Genomic DNA, 22,679 nt, shown 5'->3' on the forward strand with positions numbered 1-22,679 from the left:
AAACAAGCTGGAACTGTTGGTTTGTGTTTTATTGAACAGTGCAGATGTGTTCTGTGGGTGGTTCACCTCAAAACCAGAGGTGAATCTGCTGGGCATGGGGAGACCTGGACTTCATCTTGTTCTGTTTATGAACTGAATTCTCAATTTGGAAAACTTGGATCCTTTATTTTCCAAGAGAATTGCATTAGAAGCTGGGCTTCTCAGCTGGAAGGAGACTGGTTGCTGGATTTCCTGAGGGCCATAGCATATTTTTCTCTTAAATATGTTAAATAATAACCTATTTCTCTATTAAAAGCTGGAAGTTGAGTGTGTTGTGTTGTCTCAATAAACAGAGATGGGCCTGTGTTTGGATTTTTTCCCCCAAATCTCAAAGCACCAGAGTGGCAATATTGAGAATGAATGGGCCTCATTCATCAGAAATTATTGTGGCTTTGGAGTCATTTAGAGCCCATAAAAGGCTCTGAAAAGCCTTTTCTGAGCACTGTAAGAATGATGCTGCCTGTGGTGGTTGAGCACCCAGTCATTCCATGCATTTAACTCATTTCCCTCCTGCTGAATCCCATTTTACCAGAGTTTATCATAATCTGTGCTGGTTTTGGTTGGGGTGGAGATGATTTTCTTCAGTGGCCTTTTTTGTCTCTTGTGCAGGTTATGGTGATAAGTTGAGAGGCCTGTAAGCATTTGGACCATCATATCACAAAAATAACATTGTCCTGAGTTTCCTGGTCCTTTTCTGGATACTGGAGACAGGATCTACAACCATAGATGTTTTTTAGCAGCTGTTTAAAAGGCTTTTTTCTCCCTTCAGACTCTGATGATTCGGGACTGGTGGATGTGCATGATCATCAGTGTCATGTTTGAGTTCCTGGAGTACAGCCTGGAGCACCAGCTCCCAAACTTCAGTGAATGCTGGTGGGATCACGTACGTACTGCAGGGATCAGGGTTTGTTTGGGAATTCAGATTTTACAGGGAGGGCTGGGAAGTGGTGAGAGCTGGGTTGTATCCCGTGTGTGACTGCTCCCTGTTCAGTTTGTGACCTCCTTGTCACTGTTTATGTCATTTTGTGTCTTACAAACACTTGGACATGGTTAAATATTTGTTTGGGTTTGTTTCACACCACAGGGAGGATCTAAAGCTGTACCTGAACATTTTCAAATATTTGCTTCTATAGCAAATAAAAGCAATAAAGCCTGAAATTCAGAGAAACACAAAATTTGGTGTGAGCTTAAAGCGACACCCATTTGAAGTCATGATTTATTTTCCTGTGAGGTCCAAGTTGGTGCCAGAGTGACCAGAATTCCCTGCAGTTAGGGCACACAGCTCTGGGTCTGTGTTTGGATGGATTTTGGGGAATACCCAAGCTTGGATTCATTTGCTCCATGGCTGTGTTTTCAAAAGTCAGGGCATTATCTGAGACAGTGCATATCAGAGACATCAAGCCAAGCTATTTAACCTTCAGAAAACCTGTGGAATTAACAGTCTGTCCCACTCCTTGGAATGCAGGGCTGTGCTGTAGTGATTCCCTTTGCCAAGCTCTAGTGTTCCTTCCCCAGCATCATTCCTGTGTTTCTCCTTCCAGTGGATAATGGATGTGATCTTATGTAACGGGTTAGGAATTTACTGTGGGATGAAGACCCTGTCCTGGCTTTCCTTGAAAACCTACAAGTGGCAAGGGCTCTGGAACATTCCAACCTACAAGTAAGTTGGGGAGGAGGGAACTCCACAGGCACAGCACAAAGAACCCTGTTCTGTTTGGGTTAATATGGATTAAAGAATTCCCAGGTGGCTCCAGGATCCAGTGACTTCTTGCTGCAGGGAGGTTTATTAGAGAGTTTTATTCACCTTGTGAATGGCATTGTTGGAAATCCACCTGTGTGTCCCTAACATTGCCTGATGGCTGGGACTGAGGGCATCCTGTGGGAATGAGCTTATTTGATGAAATGGTTTAAGGAAGAGCAGGAATCCAAGTTGGCATCCTGCTCCCATTCACAGCAAGGATCTGTTTGGTCTTTTTGCATTCCCTAGTAACCAGAACTTCACAGGAACTGGGACACTGGGAATTAAAATTTAATAAATCCCTTGTAGTTGTGTACCAGTAATGACCCATGGTGCTCTGTAGTGTCTTTGCTGAGCAGAGCAGAACTGCTTACAACAGTGGGTGTAGTGTATTAAAGCTTAAATTGATAATTAAAATAACAAGCTCAGAGCTAATCTCATTAAGTTGTGATTTTAATGGCGTAAACGGAGGCATTTTGCATATCTGAACTGGTGTCTCAAATGGGAGCACTGGCAGATGCCTCTTGCCTGCTTTCCCTTCAGGCTGCAGTGGTTATTTTGCTTTTTTCCAGGGGCAAGATGAAGAGGATTGTGTTCCAGTTCACCCCCTACAGCTGGGTGAAGTTCGAGTGGAAGCCGGCCTCCAGCCTGCGCAGGTGGCTCGCTGTCTGCGGCATCATCTTCGTGGTGAGGACACCTCTCCTGTCCCCTCTTCCAGCTCCTGCACTCAGGCTGCAGCCCTGGGCATGTTCCTGAAGCTGAGGCCAGCAGGGATCCCTTCCCAATCCCGCAGAACAGGGGGCTGTGTCCGTGTCTCTGGGACGGGTGACGGATGCACTGCAGAAAGGGCTGTCCTTGCTTGCTGCCTACTGTTCTGGCAGTGGGAGCAATGTGAACTGGGATCTTTGGGTTCTCAGCAAGGTGCTGCTCCACAAAGCACTGGCTGTGGGTGAAAGTAGCTCCCATCCCTCAGTTTTATGCATCTGCAGGTCACATTACAGCTGGAAGGGGCTGTATCCAAGGCCTCTGGCTCCTCTGAGCTCTCTCCTGAAGCACAGATCTGCCTAAATCATTCAGTTCTCCTAGATTTTTAGTTGGTTTTTTTTTTTTTTTTTACATTTCACTGCACACACAGCACCTGAGTGGGTGGAATTGTTTTATGCTGGGAATGCAGCATCTGAAATTCATACCAGTGCCTGTGAAGCTGAACTTGTCACCCACATGACTGACAGGCATTTCAACTGCCCAGTTTACCCTTCCTTTTCCCCATTTCTGCTCCTTTGCCAGCCAGGGGACTTTGGCCTTTGTGCCATCCATGGGGTGTCACTTGACTCTGCCCTGAGCAACTCAAACTTACCTCAGCCCAGCAGCTGTGAAATTTAACTAAATCCATCCCCGTGACCCTGGTGGTGATCCAGGGGCACTGGGCATGAACCAGGTTCAGTGGCACAGGACAGAACTCTGTGTTTTGCCAGAACAAACCCCCAGCACCTGATTCCTGCTGCAGGACACATTGGCCAAGCTCACCTTGCACACCAGGCCTGCTCTGTGGGAGGACTAAAAGAGTATAATATAAATAAAATAGATGTTTCCCCTAAAGGTTGCTGGTTGCACCCTGGAGAAATGGGGTTTAGGTGCTGCTGTAACAGAGATCCCAGTGAATTCTTACTGAACTGTGGGATTATGTTTCTTTTAGCACATCTCAGCTTCAGCTGACAGGTTCCAAGCAGCTTCAGGTTCTGGCTCACTCCTTGGGTTTCAGCAAGGCTTAATGCCCTTTGTTATCACTTCTTTTGAAGTGACAATCTGGTGTCTCTCTGCTCCCTTAAGCACATTGCCAGGGCAGCTGCTGGAGAGAACATTTTGCTCTTAATTTATAATCAACTTTCCCAAGTTGGCTTTGAGGGTGAGTTTATATAACTGAGAAAAAACAACCCAGCCCAGCCCCACCAGAATGTGCAGCTCTGCCTCTTGTTATGGTGGGGCTCCCTCAGCTGGATTTCGAAGGGCAGGGAAAGGAAAAGCTGTGCTTTTGGGATGTGCCCTCAGTGTTTGTGCAGGTACTTTGGGCTCTTTGTTTGAAATTCAAAACCTTGCTTGAAATTTGAGAGTACTGCTTGTTCAGCTTTTTGTTGTGATTTTTAGTGCCTCTTCCAAAGTAGAGGAAATGTTTAAAAACCCAGTTTTGGGTGGGTGCTCATGATTCAATTAGAGATGCTGAGAAATGCACAGGGGGCGCCATTCAGGATGAGAGGGGCTTTCCAGGCTCCATCCAGTGGTATTTTCCAAATGTAATTCCAATGTCCCCCCCCTCCCAGTTTTTATTGGCAGAGCTGAACACGTTTTACCTGAAGTTTGTGCTGTGGATGCCCCCTGAACACTACCTGGTGCTGCTACGCCTGGTGTTTTTTGTCAACGTGGGAGGAGTGGCCATGAGGGAGATCTACGACTTCATGGACGACCCGTAAGCCCCTCCTCTCTGTACTTGCCATGTCGAGCTCCACGTGCTTTGTTTTCAACTTGCTCCAGCTTGCTGGCATCCATCTCGGGCACCAGTTCAGTTCAGCTTGTCAGGGACAGCAAGGCCTAATCCCAAAGCATCCGCTCCGTGTTCCTTTGTTCCAGAGGTACCACTCTCACTGGCCCTGGTCAGAGAGCAGCTGTTGTTGAGGGCATTGTGTGTGCACTGTGTTAACCTCAGTGTCTGGTACATGATCTCTCTGTGGAAATGAGCTGGAGTGCCCCTGGCTCGTGGGCAGAGCGCTGCGCTCCAATTCCAGACCAGAGCCAGGAACTGCAGTCCTTGGATGTGCCCTCTGGGGACATCAGGGCCCAGACTAAAAAAATGTGATTCTTAAAGGCACTTCTTTCCTTGAGCTTTCTTCCCCCTGGCCCTCTGGAGCTCTCCTGGCATCCTCTTGCGGGTCAGAGGCCCTGGGTAGCAGGGTGTGCTGCAGGTGAGGCACCACACACAGCAGTGCATGTACTCGAGACCGTTCCCACCTCAGCATCATATTTGTCCTCGCTGCTTTTGTTTCTGCAGACCATGTGAGAGCTGAGAAAGCTTTGTTCTCAAAATCACCTTTTCTTTTAATGTCACAACCTGCCTGAGCCCACATCCTCAGCCTGAGGCACCACCTGGCTTCCAGGGGTGTTCATTGTCTGTCGCTGACCAACACAACAAAGTGTCTGTGTTCAGAATTTAGGGTTCCAACATGGTCTGAAGATCAGTTTCCCTTGCAAGGCTTTGACTCCTAGAACTGGGAAGAAGGGCCAGCCCACATTGCTTAGTCGGAATTCAGGACATTCCTCAGGGGCAGGATGCCCTGCCCTTGGTGTTGGACCTTCTGGTTTGGGACGTGCCTCCAACTCACAGGTAAGAAGAGTCTCTGCCTCGCTGCTGAGCTCCTCTCCTTAGCACCATTCATCTTCTTGTGTTGGGGTTGGAAAAGCTCCTTTGCCCTCTGTCCAGCCATGTGGCATAACACAGGAATTTGGGAGAGCCATCCCTGGCCAGTGCCTTATCCCTGGCTCTGATTGTTGTTCTTTCCACAAGCCAGAGCAGCTCATCCCAAGCTGTGCATCCCTGTCACTGCCACCACCTCCTGCTGGGGGAGGTGACTGCCCCCACATCCTGGGGCTCCTGGCTCTGCTTGATGCCCCCCAGAGCTGACATTAGGCTGCTCCTGCAGAGGGGCAGAGCTGAGCTCTTAGCTGGCACCTTCTCTGCAGAGGGTTTTGTAATCCCTTCCTGCATTCCAGGCCATCCGGGCAGAGAGGATCTGCCCCCATTTACCAGCTTCACTTGCACATCATTTCAAGCCAAGGATCCTTCAGGATTCTTCCCATGGTGTTGTAGGGGAAGAGCAGGGGAAGAATGATTTGTTCCATGGCTGTATTTACAAAAGTCAGTGCATTATTCCTGCTGGGAAGAGCAGGCTGTACCAGAGGCTCCTGGCTTACATCACATGGGAAACCTTGCTGACCTTTTCCTTTTGGAAACTCTTAATGCTCAAAGATTGGAATATTCCAGTGCTTTCCTTGACAAAAACGTGGCTCACTGCCTTGTCTGGTGGTGCTGGGATTGTCTGGGATGAACTGAGGAGGTCTCTTCAGCCAGCCCTGCAATGCTGGGTCTAGAAAGCAGTGAAATTCCAACGTGAAGAATTCTTCTTCCCATTCAGCATTCTGAGTATCTGCAGGCAGTTGTGGGGCTTTGCTTGCAGGACCTTGGGCTGAGCATGGTGACAGTGTAGTGCCTGGAATTGTGACAGCCCCAGGAGAGGGGTGAAGTTTTCTCCAGCCCTCACACACCACTCACTGCCTCAGAGTTCCTGAGGACTGGATGTGTGAAATGTTCCTGGCCAGGAGTGTCTTGATGCATTTGTAGCATTGACCTAGTCACACATTCCTGATGGAGTCTTCCTCTCACCTCCAAGGAGTCTGCATCAAGGCCACGAGTTTTTATCTCCTTCTTCACAAGAAAAATCTTTCACATCTTTCCTGAATATTAGGGCAGGAAACCAGCTCTCTTCCTCGGCAGCCTTAGGGGCTGCCCAGCTCTTGTGTTGGTGTTGTCTTTGATTCTGTTGTCAGGGAAAGGATGGCACAGGAGGAGTCAGCCCAGCAGAGCACAAAGCTGCCCTCATCATCCCAGCAACTGGAATTCCCTGTGAGAGATCTGCTGCTTCTCTTTTCATCTCTCTGCCTGTGGGTTAGGGCTGGTCTCTGCCCATTTAATCTGTCACCACCTGGAGCAGTTTCTGCAGCCCTTTCATCTGAGCTGATCCAGGCAGGATACCTTTTAAGAAGGAATGCACTCATCCCCTCTGCATCAGCACTCACCTACATTTGATTTATTCCATATTTTTTCCCAGTGTATTTGGATGGTTTAGTATAGCTTGAATTCCACTTTGTGTTAAATATGGCTCTGGGCCTGGTGTGTGAGATGTTCCTGTTTGGAACCATACCCTGAACATCAGCTGGTCTCAGGCTGGTCAGAGAATTGTTTCATGTGGATTTGCCTGGGAATGGGGACACTTCCTGCATTGTGTGGTGGTGAAGTTTAACTTTTCTCGCTTTTAGAGCCTCTGAGAGGAAACTGAAGTAACACCAACATGAAAATGTCGTCCTACAGAGCCTTAGTGCGTGTGTGATCTGAGCTAGACATGTAGGACTGTGCCAAGCTGAATGAAATCCCTGCTCCAGCTGTCTTTTTGTGCAGATTTCTCCACATCCCCAATTGTACAGCAATTAGATGTTTTTTGTCTGTGTTTCCCCTGCAGGAAGTTCCACAAGAAGCTGGGCCAGCAGGCCTGGCTGGTTGCTGCTATTACTGCCACAGAGTTCCTGATCGTGGTCAAGTATGACCCCTACACGCTCACCCTCTCCCTGCCCTTCTACATCACCCAGTGCTGGATCCTGGGGATTATCCTGGTGCTCACCTGGACAGCCTGGCGCTTCTTCATCCGGTGAGTGGGGCTGCAGCTGGGCTTTGGGAGGATTTGTTCAACCCCCACCCTCAAATGTGCCCACTGGGAGTGCCTGGGGAGAGGGCACAGCTCTCCTGGGTGGGTGCAGGTTCTGAAATGAACAGGGAGCTCCCTGGGCCTGATCCTGGCAGCTTCCTGTCTGGATCATGGAAAGCAGCTGCACAGGGCCTAAGGAATTAGCAGCCTTCCAGTTTGGACTGGAGAGGGGCTCTGCATAGCAGGGGCTGGAGGGAGAATGGCTCTGCACATATCAGGAGCTGGAGGGACAGGACAAGGGGGATGGCTCTGCACTGCCAGAGAGCAGGGTTAGGTGTGGTGTGGGGAAAAATGAGGGTGCTGAAGCCCTGGCACAGGCTGCCCAGAGAAGCTGTGGCTGCCCCTGGATCCCTGGAAGTGTCCAAGGCCGGGTGGGATGGAGCAGCCTGGGGTAGTGGAAGGTTGCCCATGGCAGGGGGTGGAAGGGGATGGGCTTTAGAATCCCTTTCAACCCAAATCATTCCACAGCTGTTTGAAGTGCAATGCTGTGTGGAGGGGGCAGCAGTGGCTGCTCCTGCAGGATTGGCTGTTGTGCTCTGGAAGAGGTGGGAAGAGCCAGGACCCCAGCCAGAAACACAAAGTGCCAGTGAATCAGTGCCATCAGCAGTGGTAGCAATGCCCAGCCAGAGGCTCCAGTGAGTTGTTATCCCCAGCAGCTCGGCGCAGAGAGGCTCCCTGGTGCTCTCCTGCAGGCTGGAGCCGTGTGCTGTGTGTGTTGCAGGGACATCACCCTGCGCTACAAGGAGATCCGGCGGCAGAAGCAGGAGCACAGGCAGGAGCACAGGCACGACAAGGACAAATGCCTGAGCAACGGGGACGGACACTCAGCCCTGCTGGAGGAGCCCGACGGGAGCAAGCTGCGGGAGAGGAAGCTCTGAGCACGGACACGGGGCTGACAGGAACTCGTGGTGCCCTGGTGCACAGCCCCAACCTTATCCTACCTAACTCCTCATTGTCCTTGTTAGCGTTCCAGCGTGTGGGAATCCTCACGGGGAGGATGGCCCTGGCACAGCCCCCTCTCTCCTCGTGTCACCAGGGCAGGGCCAGAGGAGGTGTGTGTGTGGGGGAGGTCAGTGCTGAGCCTGCACACGGGGCAGGGCCTCCCCCCGGTGCTGTGTGCCTGCCTGGGATCCAGCTGTGCAGATGGGGCTGGGAGCACGGCACACAGGGATCTGCTGCTCCATTCCCAGGGAACCCAGAGCTCCGTGGGGCCTTTGGGCATTAGCAACACTTGTTTTGGAGTGTACAGAGACCAGGCACGGGAAATGAATTCTGTTCTTCCTGCTGGAACTCCCTGGAGCTGCGGAGGAGGAGTGGGTGACCACGGGTACACGGGGACGTGTGGCCAAGCTGCGTTCCTTGCACAGGATGTGCCACACTGCGCTGCTGCTCCAGCCCCTCCACGGGGCATCCCTCTGACTCCCAACGCCCTGGAGCAGCCTGCAGCCCGTGGGTGGTGTGTCCCAGCTCTGGGGAGACTGACAACTTCTCCTTAGCTCTTATTTTTAATTTCTCTTTTAGTCTCGGTCATCTCTTAAATGTAAGGGAAGGTGAAGTGAGAAAGGCCAACCTGCCTTTGCTCTGCGGAGTAAAATGTGTCACAAGCAGAAACCGGGAGTGTCCCATCAGTCTGGAGTTCTTTGCTTTGTCCTTGCTGCAGGGGGTTTGCTCTGGGGTCTGACAGGAGCACATCAGGCTCTGCCACCCTTTGTGGCTGCTCTGTTCCTTCCAGGATAGCTCCAGAGTGGGGGTTTCTGGGAAAGCTGATCCCTGCAGTGTCACACCCCCATCCCTGTCCCCCTGGCACCAGCAGGCCCAGGCCAGGCACGTCCCTGGCACGGCACAGCCAGGGAGCATCCTGAGCCAGGCAGTGTTTGTGCTGGTGACTCAGCAGCCTGGGAGGGAATTGGAAGCCTGGGCTGCTTTGTTTCCCCAGGTCATTATTCCAAAATGTGAGAACTGCAGAATCCACACGGATTCTGTCCCCTCTGCTCCGAGCCCTCGCGTCGCTGTCCCGGGCATTGACGTCACCCTGACACTGCCTAATCCAATCTGGCTGCTTTTCAGGGAAGTGTTTGTCCAGGAGAAAACCACACAAACACCACAGTACAGTTCCAAGAGTGCAACCCCAAACTTCCTGCGGAGCTGCTGCCCAGCACACGTACAGGTTTTGTCCTGTACGGGAATGACAGCCAACATCTGCATTTCTCCCAGCTTTAGTGTCTCAAATGCTTTCCACCTGTAAAAAATGGGAAGTTGGGAATCCCCAGCTGGGGAGGTGGCCAGGTGACACAGGGGGACTTGTCACTGCACCCCTCTCCCACCAAAGGGCCACTTACCTGCGCTGGCAGCACCTGGTGAGGAATGTCCAGAAAGATCCGGGAGCTTTGACCTTGTACATGATACACTGACTCATCTGTGTGCATCCAGGGGATCCCAGGGACAGCGTGGATCCTGCCCATGCAGTTCTGAGTGCTAGTTTGTCCTTTGGGACAGTGTCCTCTCCTGTCACCTCACACACACAGAGCCAGGGGGCTGAGGGGGCCTGGGCTGTGTCCCCTCCAGCACACAGGATGGGTGGATGGGTGCTGGGCCTTGAGGTAAGGAATGTGTCCAGGTTTTCAGGGAAAAAGGTGGGCTCTGCTCATTGCAAACTCACCTGGGTTTAGGAATCCTTTTGTGAGTGTCGGAGCAGTGCTCAAAGCAGCCTCATAGCGGGGAGGTGGAAGGAAGCCAAGATTCCTCATGGGAATAACGTTTGGTGTGGCCTAAAATGGACCCTCCCTGTGGGAGAGCAGAGGTGCCAGCTCCTGCTTCCACTCTCAGGAGTGTCCAGCCCACGTGGAGCAGGAATCCCACCTGTGGTCACACTGATTTCATGGAGAGCTGCCCAAAGGTAAGTGTTGGCTTTAAAAAGGAGGGGTTTTAATAGGTGAGTTGGTGTCTGTTTGAGGCTGGGTGAATCCAGGTGCCCAGCTCGGAAATTTCCAAACCTCAGCCCGATCCAATTCCGTGTGTAACAGCTCTGGGGGTCACTTTTGCCCAGTGTGGAGTGGTGAGCCCCGAGGTGCCGTGCAGGAGGGTGCTGGACCCGAGCTGTCCTGTAGAGGGACATCCTGCCACATCCCTGGGGATGCAGAGGAGCTCTGGGAAGTGGGAAGGGACCATGGCCTGCTCTTTTCCAGCTGTGCCCGGAGGAAGAGCCAGGAAGCCTGATGGAAAGGAGCCTTGGCTGCTCTCCCACCCAGGCAGTGTTTGGTACAGTAAAACTTTTTGTGTTTTCTCCCTGGAAATGAACTTGTACCAGGAAATCACGGGAGCATCTCCCAGTGCTGCCCTCCCTGGATCGTTCCAGAGCAGGGAGAAGCAGCCAGCCCTGAGCTGGCCCCGGGGCTGGATGTGGGTGTTCCTGGGAATTATAGGGCCTCTGGAATGTCACACTGCTCCATGGCCTCTGACCCCACCTTTTCTCAGGTCGTGTGGGTGTTTTTTCCCCATAAAATCGCAATTATTCCATTTTCTGCGAGGAAAGTGTTTCTCCTGCTATCTGAAATTGCTCCTTGGTGCCCTGGAAGTCGCCTGGCATTAAGGTCAGGTGGCAGAAGCCATGGATATGAGGGAAAGGGAAGATCCCACAGGGAGATGCGAAGGCACAATCTTTCCAATGGCGGTGGTGTGGTGGGCATGGAGCCACACTGTCCGAGGGGCTTTTGGGACCAGATCCCAAAAGGTTCCACTTTCTGCTGCAGAGGGAGAGGATCTGATAGTTTTTCTTAGAAAGATCCAAAGCCAAGTCCTGGCTGGACAGCACCAGGTGTCCCCATGGCAGGAGGGACACAGCTCGAGCTGTTTGGGATGAGGGAGACCCCAAGGATTCGGCTTTGGGGTGGAGATCAGAGACCACAAGGGGCTCTGCAGCCCTTGAGGGACACAGGGAGGGGACATGGGGAGAAACACTCGTTGGGGTCCATAGGGAGGAGCAGCTGGAGCTGCACTGGGATGGACCGGGGAGTCCCTGGGAGGGGGGATTTGGGGGAGCCTGGTATGGCCAAGCACACAGCAGAGGGTCTCTGGTGTGGGATGGGGGATCTGGCATTGTCCCGCCTCACTCCTGGCTGGGATTTGGGGTGTGTTTGTAGGGATTTGGGGTAAATTTTGTAGGTGTTTTTTTTTTTTTTTTTAATGGCAGCTTCCTCAGGAAGGCTGTGAGCCTGGCAGGCAAACCAGAGCGAGAGCCCCCCGGGGTCCCCGGGCTCTGCCGGGGGGTTCGGGCCGGGCCCAGCCCCGGGGAGGGTCCGGCGAGCGCAGAGCCCGCCCAGCTCATGGCACGGGTGAGCGGCGGCTCCGCCCCGGGCTGGGCTGGGCGAGGGAGCGGAGCCGCTCCGGGTCCCGCACCGCCGGGAGCATCCCGGCTCCGGGGGGGCATCCCGATCCATCCCGGATCCCGGGCTGGCTCTGGACCCACGGGGCCCGGGGAGCATCCCGGGGCTGGGGCCACCCGAGGATCCCGGGGCTGAGCTGGGGACCCCCGGGCGGCGCGGGGGGCTCTGCCCGGTGCCCAGCGCCGGCCCCGGGGCTCGCAGGGTCCCCCCCGGCCCGAGGGAGCGGACCCAGCTCGGCGGATGCTCCGCAGGTCCCTGAGGATTTGTACCTGTCCAGGTAAAGCGCGGGGGGCCCGGGTTGGGTGGGATGTGTCCCCTGGAGGGGGCGATGGGTGACAGCAGAGCCCAAATCCTTCTGTTTTGGCAAGTTTGGGATGCGTCTCTATGGGTGCCAGGAGCAAACTCCATCCGTGCCGCTGGTGTGCCCTGCGGCTGGAGCCGGGCTGGGCTGGCCAGGGCAGCGCTGCGGGACCGGCGGCACCGAGCTGAGCTCAGCCCGGGCCCAGCGCTCCGGCCCCGGGGCAGGACAGGCAGCGAGGATGGGTAGGGACAGCGCTGGAACCCGGGCTGGGGTGTTTGGGGACTGCAGCGTGCTCGGGGATCATAGCCAGGCTGGCCCAGGTGCTTTGGGGACAACACTCGGGGTGTCTGTGCCTGTGGCCTTGGCAGCAGCGAGGTGACAGCCCCGTGAAGGCTGGGGACCCCTTTTCTGGGGGGACAGGCCGCTTTGGTGCTGTTTTTCTCTCCCCCCTTGAGCTGTTATATTGTCCCTCCAAGCAGGAAAAGGGACCTGAGCTCTGCAGCAGCTCCCAGGGAAAATGAAGCTGCCCTGGCCCTGGGGTGTTGGGATGGATGGAGAAGGCTCTGCACCCCAAATCCGGCACTCTGCACCCCTTTCTGGGGCTCTGCACCCCAAACCAGGGCTCTGCAGCCTGATGCTGAGGTCTGGGGGTGAAAAACCCATCAATCCCTGTGCTGCCAGCAGCAGGAGAGCCGTGCCTCTTCCCTTCCCAATGCCTCGGGCTTGATTTCCCAGGGATTTGAGCAGCAGGTCAGGGGGGTGTTGGAGCAGCTCGGTGCAACGCTCCAGGGAAGAGCTCAGTTAACAAAAAATACCCCATAAATCCTTCCCTGAGCACCTCCGCCCCCGTTTCCTCACTCAGGAGAGATTGATGCTGTTTTCCTAATAGGAAAATACCTCTAGGTTTCATCCCAGTGCTGAGCACTGCAGTCTCTTTCCAGGTGATGCCTTGGAAATCTGCTTAACTTGCTGCTTAGAGCTCATTAGAGAGGGAGGTTTGGGGGAGAGAAGCTCTGAAAGGAAAGAAAAATTAGGAATTCCTTCTAATTTCCAGAGGAAATTGGGAAGAGATGGAGGGGGTTTAAAGGGGATGTTTGTCCTCCTGCAGGGAAAGTCAGTCCTGTAAACTTTGCTGTTCTCATATTAAAATAATTGGGAAGCAGGGAGAGGATCAGAGCACCTTGCTTGGGTACAGGGGCTTTTCAGGGCAGAAAAAGAGGCAGTTTAGGGTAAATCTCCATCATGTTGCTCTGTTAAAATGTCAATTTTCCGCTCTAAACAGCAAAGTGGGCCCTGAGCTGAGCTCAGGCCATGACATGAGCTCAGCATGTTCCCAGCCAGGGCAGGACTGGGAATTTATCCATTGCATAGGGAGGTTTGTGCCAGAGGGAGGAGGTGGGCAGGATTTGGGCACCTCCCAGCCCCATCCCAGCATCTCTGTCACTTCGGGTCACAGTCAGGGCTCCCCATCCTCCTGCTGTCCCAGGGATGGGCCCTGTGCCCCTGCAGAGGGGGCCAGGCCAGCGCAGCTGATATCCATGCCATGAAATTCCCACTTTTGCCTGTTAAAATCCGAGCCTGGATGGTTTTGGGGGGAGTTGATCACCCCCATGCAGTGCCTGAGGCCAGTCCAGCTCCCTGGGTGGGCTTTGGGAATTCTGGGGAAGGGCTGGGGGCTCAGAGGGAGGTGTGAGGGGTTTAGGTGCAGTGCTGAGGTTGTGTCCCTGTGGGGTTCTGTGGGATCTCACAGCTCTCCATGGTCTCTGATTCCTTGGCACGGATGTCAGGGAACAGGGGGTGCTGGTCAGTTCCAGCAAATCCCTGGATTTGCTTGTTGGGTGTTTTTGGGGATTCCAAAGCCCCCTTTACACAGCAGGAGTAGCTGGCTTGGATAAACCCCCCTCAGCATCCCTGGTGCCTGTGCTGGGATCTGCCTGGGAGAGAAATTCCTTTCGACCTGACTGTGAAAAACCCTTTTTGGGGGGGAAGGCAACAGAGCTTTCCCACTGCAGGAGCTGATTCCTGGGGAACCACATCCCCTAAACCCCAAAATGGGGGAATGGGGCTGCCCCCCTCGGCTGGGCCCAGGGCAAACCTCGGCAAAGGCTGGGAGACTGCAGGAGGCAGAGGAAGGTTTCAGCTGGAAAAGCAGCAAAGGGCTTGGAGGGCCGCACACGGAGAGCTTGGGAATGTTTCCTGTTTAGAGGCTCCCGTGGCAAATCGAGCAGCTCTGCCCCTTCCCGAGCGTTCCCGTCCCTCCTGCAGCTCCTGCCGGTGCCTGAGAGGAGCCAGGGCCGGGAGCGATGGAGGGGGAGAAGTGATGGAGAGTCCCTGCTGGAAAACCACCAGGCACTGGATCTTTGAGTCCTCCCGTTCATCCTGACGCTGTGTGCCGTGTCTCACGCATTCCAGGCTGTCCCCTCGCCGGGAGCGTTTGCCATGGACACCGGGCACGTGAGCAGATCCCGCTTCAGCGGTGAGTCCTCCCCAGGGAGCCGGGAAGGGGTCGGGGCAGAGCTGCTGGCGCTCACACCGACATCGTTTTGGGGCTGGTCCTCGATGCTTTCCATGGGGAGAACCCTCTGCTCCGTGTGCCCGCTGGGTTTTGCTTCCTAAAGCAAGGGTAAAACCCTTAAAACCTCCAAGTTTTCCAACCTGAGCGCTCAGCCCTCAGAAACAGGCAGGGATGAGGGGGAAGCAAGTTCCAGTTCAGCTGGGATTTGCTCTAGGAGTTCCTCAGAGGTAGGAGCCAGTAAAAGATTATCCTGCTATTTTTATTTTCATTCCCAATTTTGCCCCTCCACCATAGCAGGAGCCTGGGAGCTCTGGCACGGGAAGCCTCCAACTGCTTCCCACAGCGTCCTTGGCCGGGATGCAGGGATGGAGCAGAGCCCTTTAGGGCTTTGGATGAAGCAGGAGCCGGGTCCCATCCCAATATTTAACCTCGGAGCTCCCCGTGGGCTTTTCCGGGGATCCAATTCGCTTTGGCTGGGAATGCTCAGCTCCTTCTGCTGTTCCTGCTGGAGGAGGGCTGGGGGGAGCAGCAGGTTGTCCCTGCGCTCGGATGCGATGTGGGAGTTCAGCCTGGCTTCGGGCTTTTTCCGGCTCCGGAGGAGGCAGCGGGAGCGCTGCGGCGCGGGGCTGCCGGGGGACTCCGGGATGAGGAATCCTCCTCCCGTTTCCCGCTCTCTCTCCCGTTGTCCCCGTCCCTCCGGTGTCGCACGGGGCGCTCGGTGCCGGTTCGGCGCGCGGCGATGGAGGCTGGTGCAATGCAGCAGGAGCCGCTCGCAGCCCAGCCCGCCGCTCCCTCCCCGCGGGCTCTCTGCCTGTTTCCCGCAGCTTTTCCCTTTGGTTTTTCCCTTCTCCCGGCTTTGCCTGGGCCGAGGGCGATGCGGATGTGCGCTGGGCACAACTGCCGGCAGCACAGAGCAAAGGGACCCCCGGCACCTGGGGAGTGACACGGCCGCTCACCGGGAGCGGGGGCACAGGAGAACTCCATCTCCCGGGAAAGCCGAGCCAGGGCTGGCATTTCTGGCTGGCAGAGCCTCTGCCCGACCCGGCTGGGAGCTGCGTATATCCGCTCCTCGGCCTGGAGCTTGGAGCCGAGGCTGAGGCTCCTTGCCGGGGTGGTGACCAGCCCCTGTCCCCTTGTCCCTCTGTCCCCGCAGTGGCCTCCAGCCCCCCGCGCTGGGAGATCGGGCTCTACGCCGCCGGCGCCTTGGCGCTGCTGGGAATCGCAGCCATCAACCTGTGGAAGCTGTGGCGCTCCGGGAGCTACCCGGCCCCGTCCCCCTTCCCCAACTATGACTACCGGTACCTGGAGCAGAAGTACGGAGCGGCGTGCCCGGACATCAGGAACAAGGTAAGGGGGAAGCTGCCTCTGTCTCCTTCCCTTTGCGGGATGCCGGAGGGGTGGGAGCATCTCCTGGATCCCCTCGCGGGGTGGAACGGCCACAGGCAGCAGCCTGGGGCTGCTGGAGCTTTTGGGGGATGGCTGGAGCCGGGAGCTGCGGGAAGATCCGGGCTCGCTGCCGCGGCAGCTTGAGGCCAGGCAGGGGCCGGGATGCGTCCAAGGAGGCGCTGGAGAAGCCCAGCTGTCCGGCTCGGCACGGAGAGTGGGATTGGGATTGGGATGGGATAGGAGAAGCCCAGCTGTCCTGCTCGGCACAGAGGGATGGGATTGGGATGGGTGGCAGCGCCTGCTCTCCTTTCCCTGGCAGCGAGGGCTGGCCCCGGGCTCGCAGCGGGCTCCAGGCCGGAGCTCTTCGTCCCGCAAGAGCAGCCTGAGGGCAGAGGACACCTTGGAGAGCATCCAGGAGCTGGGCAGCCTGGAGCTGATGGGCAGAGACCTGGGCCTGGCCCACTACGGCCCCCTGCGGAAATCCATCTCGGCCGACTCGCTCAACTCCATCTCGTCCATCGGGAACAACTTCGGGCAGGATTTCACGGTGGGGCAGGTGGAGGTGTGCATGGAGTACGACGCGAGGGCGGCCGCCCTGCACGTCACGCTGCTGCAGGGCAAGGACCTGCTGGAGAAGGAGGACGCGCGCTTCGAGTCGTGCTTCATGCGGATCAGCCTCCTGCCGGCCGAGCAGATCGTCGGCATCTCCCGGGTGAGCCCCTCCTTCCCCGACAGAGCCCTGGGAACGCCTGGATCACCCCGGGGATCTGGGGGGCAGCGTCCCCTGGGCTCATTCCCCGAGAAAATGGTGGGAGCAGGGAGCTGCAGGCATGGCAGGATCAGGAATGGTTGGCCCGGGATCTGGGGGATATCAGCTCCCCAAGGAAGTGGGGAATGGGGTTTGGGAGCAGGGAGCTTCACGCACACCAGAATCAGGAATGGTTGGCACAGAATTTGGGGGATAACAGCTCCCCAAGGAAATGGTGGGGTTTGGAAGCTCCAGGCATGCCAGGATGAGGAATGGTTTGGCACAGGATTTGGGAGATATCAGCTCCCCAAGGAAATGATGGGTTTTGGGTGTATGGAATTCCAGGCTGGATGTGGGTGACATGGGATTTTGAGGTGGGTCTCAGCTCCCCACAGCAGTGATGGGATTTGGGAGCAGAGAGCTCTGGATTGGCACAGGATTTTGAGGGATGTCCAAGGAGGGTTTGCATATCAGAAACCCGGCAGAGGCAGGAATGTCTCTCCCCTCTTGGCTGGGATTTGGGCTGACTTTGTCATCTCCAAGCGTGGCTGGGGGCAGGTTTTCCTGCTTGGCTGTCCCTGCTGGGGAAGGGACCCTGTGGCATGTGGAGGCCTGGGGTGGGATTTGGGGGGCAGTGGCAGCTTGGGCAGGTGCTGCTGGTGCCTTGCCATGTCCCCACAGTCCCCTGAGTCCCCACAGTCCCTCTCCTTCCCACAGCAGCCCCAGTGCTTTTCCCTCCCCACAAAGGACGTGGCAGTGGAAAATCCATGTGGCAGCGCTGACAGCCACAACCAGGGTTGGCTCTGGTGCAAAACCTCCCTTTTTAAGTGCCTCAAAAGCTGCTTTTGGAAAGCAGGAGCCTCAGTTTTCTTCCAGCAGCTCCTCTGTTGCAGAGTCAGTTTGATTTAATCAGGATATCCCAGCAAGGAGTGGGAATTTGGTCCCCATTGAGGCATCTCTCCACTGGGGTGGAGGTGCCATTCCATCCCCACAAACTGGCTGCTGCCTCCAAAATATTTCCACAGTGCCCTTTTAGACCATTTTCCCATCCAAATCTCTGGCTCTTTATTTATGCTCTGGAGATATTTATTATTTAGTGTCATTATTTATAATTCACCAGCACAATTTACCTCCTCAGCTGCCCCAAGGCCATGGATAAAGACCCAGCTGCTTTTTTTTTCCCCAGTGCTTCTGGAGGGTTTTTAAATAGCAGCTCCTGTTTGGTTGTACTTGATCCAGAGCTCCCAAAATACAGCGTGGGCTGCAGACAGAGAGTCTGTAAAATCTGCAGGGCTTTAAAATCTGCTCTTCACACAGAGGAACTCTGGAGGTTGGTGGTATCCAGTGGGAGAGCATGGACCAAGAAGGCAGGAATGGCAGGTGCTGCCTTTGTGTCCTTTATCCCAGGGATGGAGCAGGGTTAGGAGCAGATTGAGACAGGAGAGAGTCCTTGGAGGAGATGACTGGAGAGTCCTCAGAGGAAAATCTCCTGGGGGGCTTTTGGGGTGACAGAGTCCCACAGAGAGGTCCCTACTCCACCCAGATTTGGGTGGCTTTGGGGAGCTGGTGGTTCCACTTTGCTCCGTGCTATCCAAGGCTGCAACCTTCCATCCCATGGGACAAACCCCTGGTTTCCCTGTGACATGTTGGATGCTGAAACAGGGCTGGAGTAATGGGAAAAAAAAATCCCTAAATCCATGACTTCAGAGCATTCCCCCTCAGCCAGTTCTTTGGGATCAGCACCTGCAGGATGAGCCATGGGAGCTGCTGCTGCCTCTGCTCCCAGGGAATGTCTTGATACAGGGACACAGCTCCATTCCCACTGGGCACATTCAGGAGCTGGTTCTGCTTGGGGAATGGCTGAGGGTTACGCCTTGTACCCATAAATCCTGTTGCCTGATATGGCCAAGCTGGATGTGCATCCACACTCCCAGGGGCTTGGGATCTATCTGAGAGCACTGGGCCAACGCTGATTCTCTAATTAAACTAATTAACAGTCACTGGGGCAGGTCACAGCCCTGATTTTCACCCCAATGACCGAGCAGTTGCTGCGGTCAGGTCGGGAATAAACCCTCCCGGTCGGATGGGGCGTTCCCTGGGGATCCCCATGAGATGGGGCCGAGCAGGGCTGCAGCCCCCAGCCCCAGGCGTGCCAGGGCTATTCCTCCTTCCCGCGGCAGATCCAGAGGAGCTCCTACTCGGTGGCGTTCGACGAGCGCTTCTCGGTGCCGCTGGACCCGGCGGCGCTGGAGGAGAACAGCCTGCGCTTCTCCGTCTTCGGCGTGGACGAGGATGAGCGCAGCGTCAGCACCGGCGTGGCCGAGCTCAAGCTCTCCGACCTGGAGCTGGCCACGCGCCCCTTCAACGCCTGGCTCTACCTGCAGGACACCAACAAGGTGAGCCAGCGGTGTCCCTGCTCCCTGCGGGGCTTTGGGACGTGGCTGTGTCCTGACTGTGGTGTCCCTCAGGCGGTGGACACGGTGGGGGAGATCCTGCTCTCCCTGAGCTACCTGCCCACGGCCGAGCGGCTCACTGTGGTGGTGGTCAAAGCCAAGAACCTGGTGTGGAGCAATGGGAAGGTGACTGCAGGTGAGGGGGGCTCCAAGGTGGGGTTTGTCCTGATTTATCCCGTTTTGCTACATGGGAGTGGCTCCCCGTGAGGACAGACCTGCTGGGAAGGGCCACCAGAAAGGTCCCCCTGCTTTCCCCACATGATTGGGAACACTGATCCCTCTCCTGCCCTCCGAGCAGATCCCTTCGTCAAGGTGTACCTGCTGCAGGACGGGAGGAAGATCAGCAAGAAGAAGACAGCGGTGAAGAGGGGAGACACCAACCCCGTGTTCAACGAGGCCATGATCTTCTCCGTGCCCGCCATCGTGCTCCAGGTCTGGCCCAGCCTGGGGGGGCTGGGGAGGGGGCACATTCCAGGGCTCCTCAGGGGAGCTCCTGGGGGTGTGGGGTTCTGGGGACTCATTTTGGGGGTTGTGGGTGTGTGTGGGTCTGGTTTGGGGTGGATGTGTGTGTGGGCTGTTGTGGGGTATATGGATGTGTGGGGGCTGCTTGGAGAGGTGTGGATGTGTGGAAATGGCTGCTGGAGGGAGGATATGGATGTGTGGGTTGGAATACAGCAGGGTGCACAGGGATGGTTTGGTATGTGGACAGGGCGAAGATGGGTTGGGGGATGTGGGGTAAAAAGAGGGGGATGTGGGGTAAAAAGAGGGGGATGTGTAAGTCTGGGGGGGATATGAGGGTGGGTATTTAGGGATTTGGGGGGCCTCAAGAACAGGGTGTGGGCCCAGAGGGCCATGTGTGTGTGGGCTATGGCAGGCTGGGTGGTGACGCAGGGATGTGCTGGCCTGGTGGGTGCATGTCCCCTTGCAGAGGGCACAGGGACACGCGTCTGGCTCTGTGTGTGTGTGTGTGTGTGGTGACATCCCCGTGCCCGGCAGGAGCTGTCCCTGCGCGTGACGGTGGCCGAGAGCGGCGAGGACGGGCGCGGTGACAACACGGGCCATGTGCTGATCGGGCCGGCGGCCAGCGGCATGGGCACCACGCACTGGAACCAGATGCTGGCCACGCTCCGCAAGCCCGTCTCCATGTGGCACCCGCTGCGCAGGAATTAGGGTCCCCAGATCCTGGGGACAGCGGGCCCAGGGCAGGGACTCGGTGGCACCCACAGGGCCGAGCTGCTGAGGGGCCCAAAGCACCCGGAGCACGGAGAGCAGCTCCGTGGGCACATTCCAGGTCAGCACTGGAAGTGCCGGGCCAGAGCTGCCAGGAAGGAGCCAAATGGACCAAAACCAGCAGGAACCTCCCCAAACTGCAGCTCCTGAGCGTTCCGCGTTCTCCCAACGGCCTCGAAATCCACGGAATCCTCAAATGGGGACTCTGAGCGAGGGAGAGGGGGGATTCCTTTGGAAGGTGGTTCTTGGGTGGGATTCCTTTGGAAGGTGGTTTCTGGGTGGGAATCGTGAGGGGGGTGCCAAAAGCCAGCCTGGCGTGGGTGGTGATCCTGAGGGGATCTTTTGTAGTGACTTTGGTGCCCTGTGCCAGGGTTGGAATGTTTCCAGTGAGAATGGAAAAAGGGAGCAATAACAGCAGAAAATCAATTGTTACATACAGCTTCTCCTCCCGTCTGTTCCCCCACACAGCAAATCCCTGCCCATCTCCACTGGCTGCATAGGCAGGGATTGGTTTCCAACCACTTGGTTTCCAACCTCTTGGGTTTGAGGTCAGATGCACACTGGGAACATCCCCTAAAGGTCCAGTAGGATCAGGGGCAGCTTTTCCCACCCCAGCCACTTTTCCAACCCAAACTCACCCTCAGAGTGCTCAGGACAGCACTCCAAATTCCTGCTCCTTAACACAACTCTCACAACTGGGGATTGTTTATTCCAGTCCCTAATCCTGGTCTTGGGCTGTGACTTACCCTATAACCTGTTTTATCCAAGATTTGGGCATAGAGAAGAACATCTTTGCCTTGTGACCCACGGCAGGTGGAAAAGGTCCCTAATTTTGTAATTTTTAAGCCCAACTCCTGTTTTAGAAGGAAGCTTGTGTGGATCCTGTCTGCTGCTGGGCTCTGTCCCAAGCCAGGTTTGGGATTTTTGGGGAGCTAATTCCCACTCTGGTTTGTGGAGGGTGATGGAGCCCCTCATGGCACAGGCTGGAGAGCAGAGGATGCACTGGGGCCACATCCCTGGAGCCTGCAGCCTTGGCTTTTCCCTGCCTGCAGGATGCTGGTGGGAAGCCAGGCTGGGAAGTCTGGGGGTGTCTGGGACCCTGTGCCATGGAAATGGCACCGTGGCATGAGCACAGGCTGGGATGTGGCTGCTTGGATAACCTGAGCAGGGAAAAAGCTGTGAATGAGCCATTTATCTGCTTTTCCCTGGTTAAAAATTAAATCCAAGGTGAGTTATCCCCTGAGCTGGTGGCACTTTTCCCTTCCCATCTGTGCTGCCTGACCTTCCCTTTGGGACAGGGCTGTGATGTCCCTGTTCCATCATCCCCCTCCACTCACTGGTGCCCAGATTCCCTTCTCCCACACTTCCCCACCTCTCCCTGTCCCACCCACTGCCAGGGGAGCCAGTGCCACCCCTCCATGCGTGATGCACAGCACCAAGGCACCAGCCAAGCATGGAGGGGTTTGAAGGATGAGGAAGTTTTTCACAGTGAAGTGGGAAGTTGTTCACAGCCAGTACTCACAGCCCACGAGGTTTGGGGGAAAATGTGCTTATCAGCTATCCCAGCCAAGTATTTGGGAAGAGATGGACACAGAAATCCTTGGCTGTCTGGCAGCTCCTGCCAACAGCTGAGCTTTACTTGGGATGAGGTGAGTGACTTCCAGAAGTGCTGGAATCTGTTTAGCCCCAAAAGGATGGGGAATGTGTGGGTTTAGGCATTTTTCTTGTGCTCCTCTCCAGCCATTCCTATTTGGAAGCACCTCTGCACCTTCTCCTTCATCCTGGGGACAGAAAATGCTGCTGGAGCTATTTTGGGCGTGGGATGGATGGACTCTGTGTGAAGGATTAGGAAAAGGTCCAGGATGGACACAAGGCTCCCTCTCACCTGAAAAGCTCACATGGCTGCACCTGCTGTCACTGTGGGCTTTCCCAGTGGGAATCAGCCTCCAAGGAGCTCCGTGGGAAGGGCAGGACAGCTCTGGCAAGGGACAGGCAGCAGTGAGGAGGGAGAGACCTCCCAGTGGCACAGGAAGGCTCTCCCAGGGAAATGGTTCCATGTGCTGGAGCAGCTCCTCGTGGTGCCAGCACAGTTTGGGTTTGAGGCCCAAACTTATCCCTATTCCCATCCCTGGGACAGGGCTGAGCCCCCTCCTGAGCCCCTGGCCCAGGAGGGGAGGGAATGGCTGCAGTGTGGACAGGCTGGCTCCCTCCAGCTCTGAGCAGAGCCAGAGGATTGCTGGGCTGGGACACATCCATTTCCTCAGCCATCCTCCCTGGAGCACAGGGTCACCCATGGTTTTCCATGCCTCCCACGTTCCTGTTCCCAGGCATCCATCATGTGCTGCCGCAGGGACCGATG

The 22,679-nt window shown here is 55.8% G+C and overlaps 2 protein-coding genes across 6 annotated transcripts in view; both read left to right on the forward strand.

The window, feature by feature from the left end:
• The window catches only part of PTDSS2 (phosphatidylserine synthase 2), a 29,771-nt gene extending 20,855 nt beyond the window's left edge, over window positions 1-8,916 (forward strand). For 2 of the 3 annotated variants that reach the window (XM_064715312.1, XM_064715314.1), the window contains exons 7-12: window positions 809-922; window positions 1,581-1,699; window positions 2,350-2,464; window positions 4,096-4,241; window positions 7,063-7,248; window positions 8,027-8,916. In XM_064715312.1, the coding sequence (XP_064571382.1) occupies window positions 809-922; window positions 1,581-1,699; window positions 2,350-2,464; window positions 4,096-4,241; window positions 7,063-7,248; window positions 8,027-8,183 (837 nt within the window). In that variant the 3' untranslated portion in view covers window positions 8,184-8,916. Of the gene's footprint in view, window positions 1-808; window positions 923-1,580; window positions 1,700-2,349; window positions 2,465-4,095; window positions 4,242-7,062; window positions 7,249-7,773; window positions 7,934-8,026 lie in introns of those variants that run through there. The other variant, XM_064715313.1, reaches the window with a different exon arrangement.
• A 2,733-nt stretch (window positions 8,917-11,649) lies between these two features.
• Window positions 11,650-20,752, forward strand: SYT12 (synaptotagmin 12). Of its 3 annotated transcripts, none has more exons than XM_064715319.1 (8): window positions 11,650-11,964; window positions 14,193-14,464; window positions 15,657-15,850; window positions 16,209-16,601; window positions 18,818-19,033; window positions 19,106-19,226; window positions 19,389-19,522; window positions 20,087-20,752. In XM_064715319.1, the coding sequence occupies exons 2-8, from the start codon at window positions 14,428-14,430 to the stop codon at window positions 20,258-20,260; spliced, it is 1,269 nt and encodes a 422-aa protein (XP_064571389.1). In that variant the 5' UTR covers window positions 11,650-11,964; window positions 14,193-14,427; the 3' UTR covers window positions 20,261-20,752. The 3 variants fall into 3 exon arrangements, with proteins under 3 accessions (XP_064571389.1, XP_064571387.1, XP_064571388.1); XM_064715317.1 differs by having other exon boundaries at window positions 14,254-14,464; XM_064715318.1 differs by having other exon boundaries at window positions 14,401-14,464.
• The last annotated feature ends 1,927 nt before the right edge of the window (window positions 20,753-22,679 follow it).

Source organism: Zonotrichia leucophrys, chromosome 5 (genome assembly GCF_028769735.1).
Source record: "Zonotrichia leucophrys gambelii isolate GWCS_2022_RI chromosome 5, RI_Zleu_2.0, whole genome shotgun sequence".
NCBI lineage: Eukaryota > Metazoa > Chordata > Aves > Passeriformes > Passerellidae > Zonotrichia > Zonotrichia leucophrys.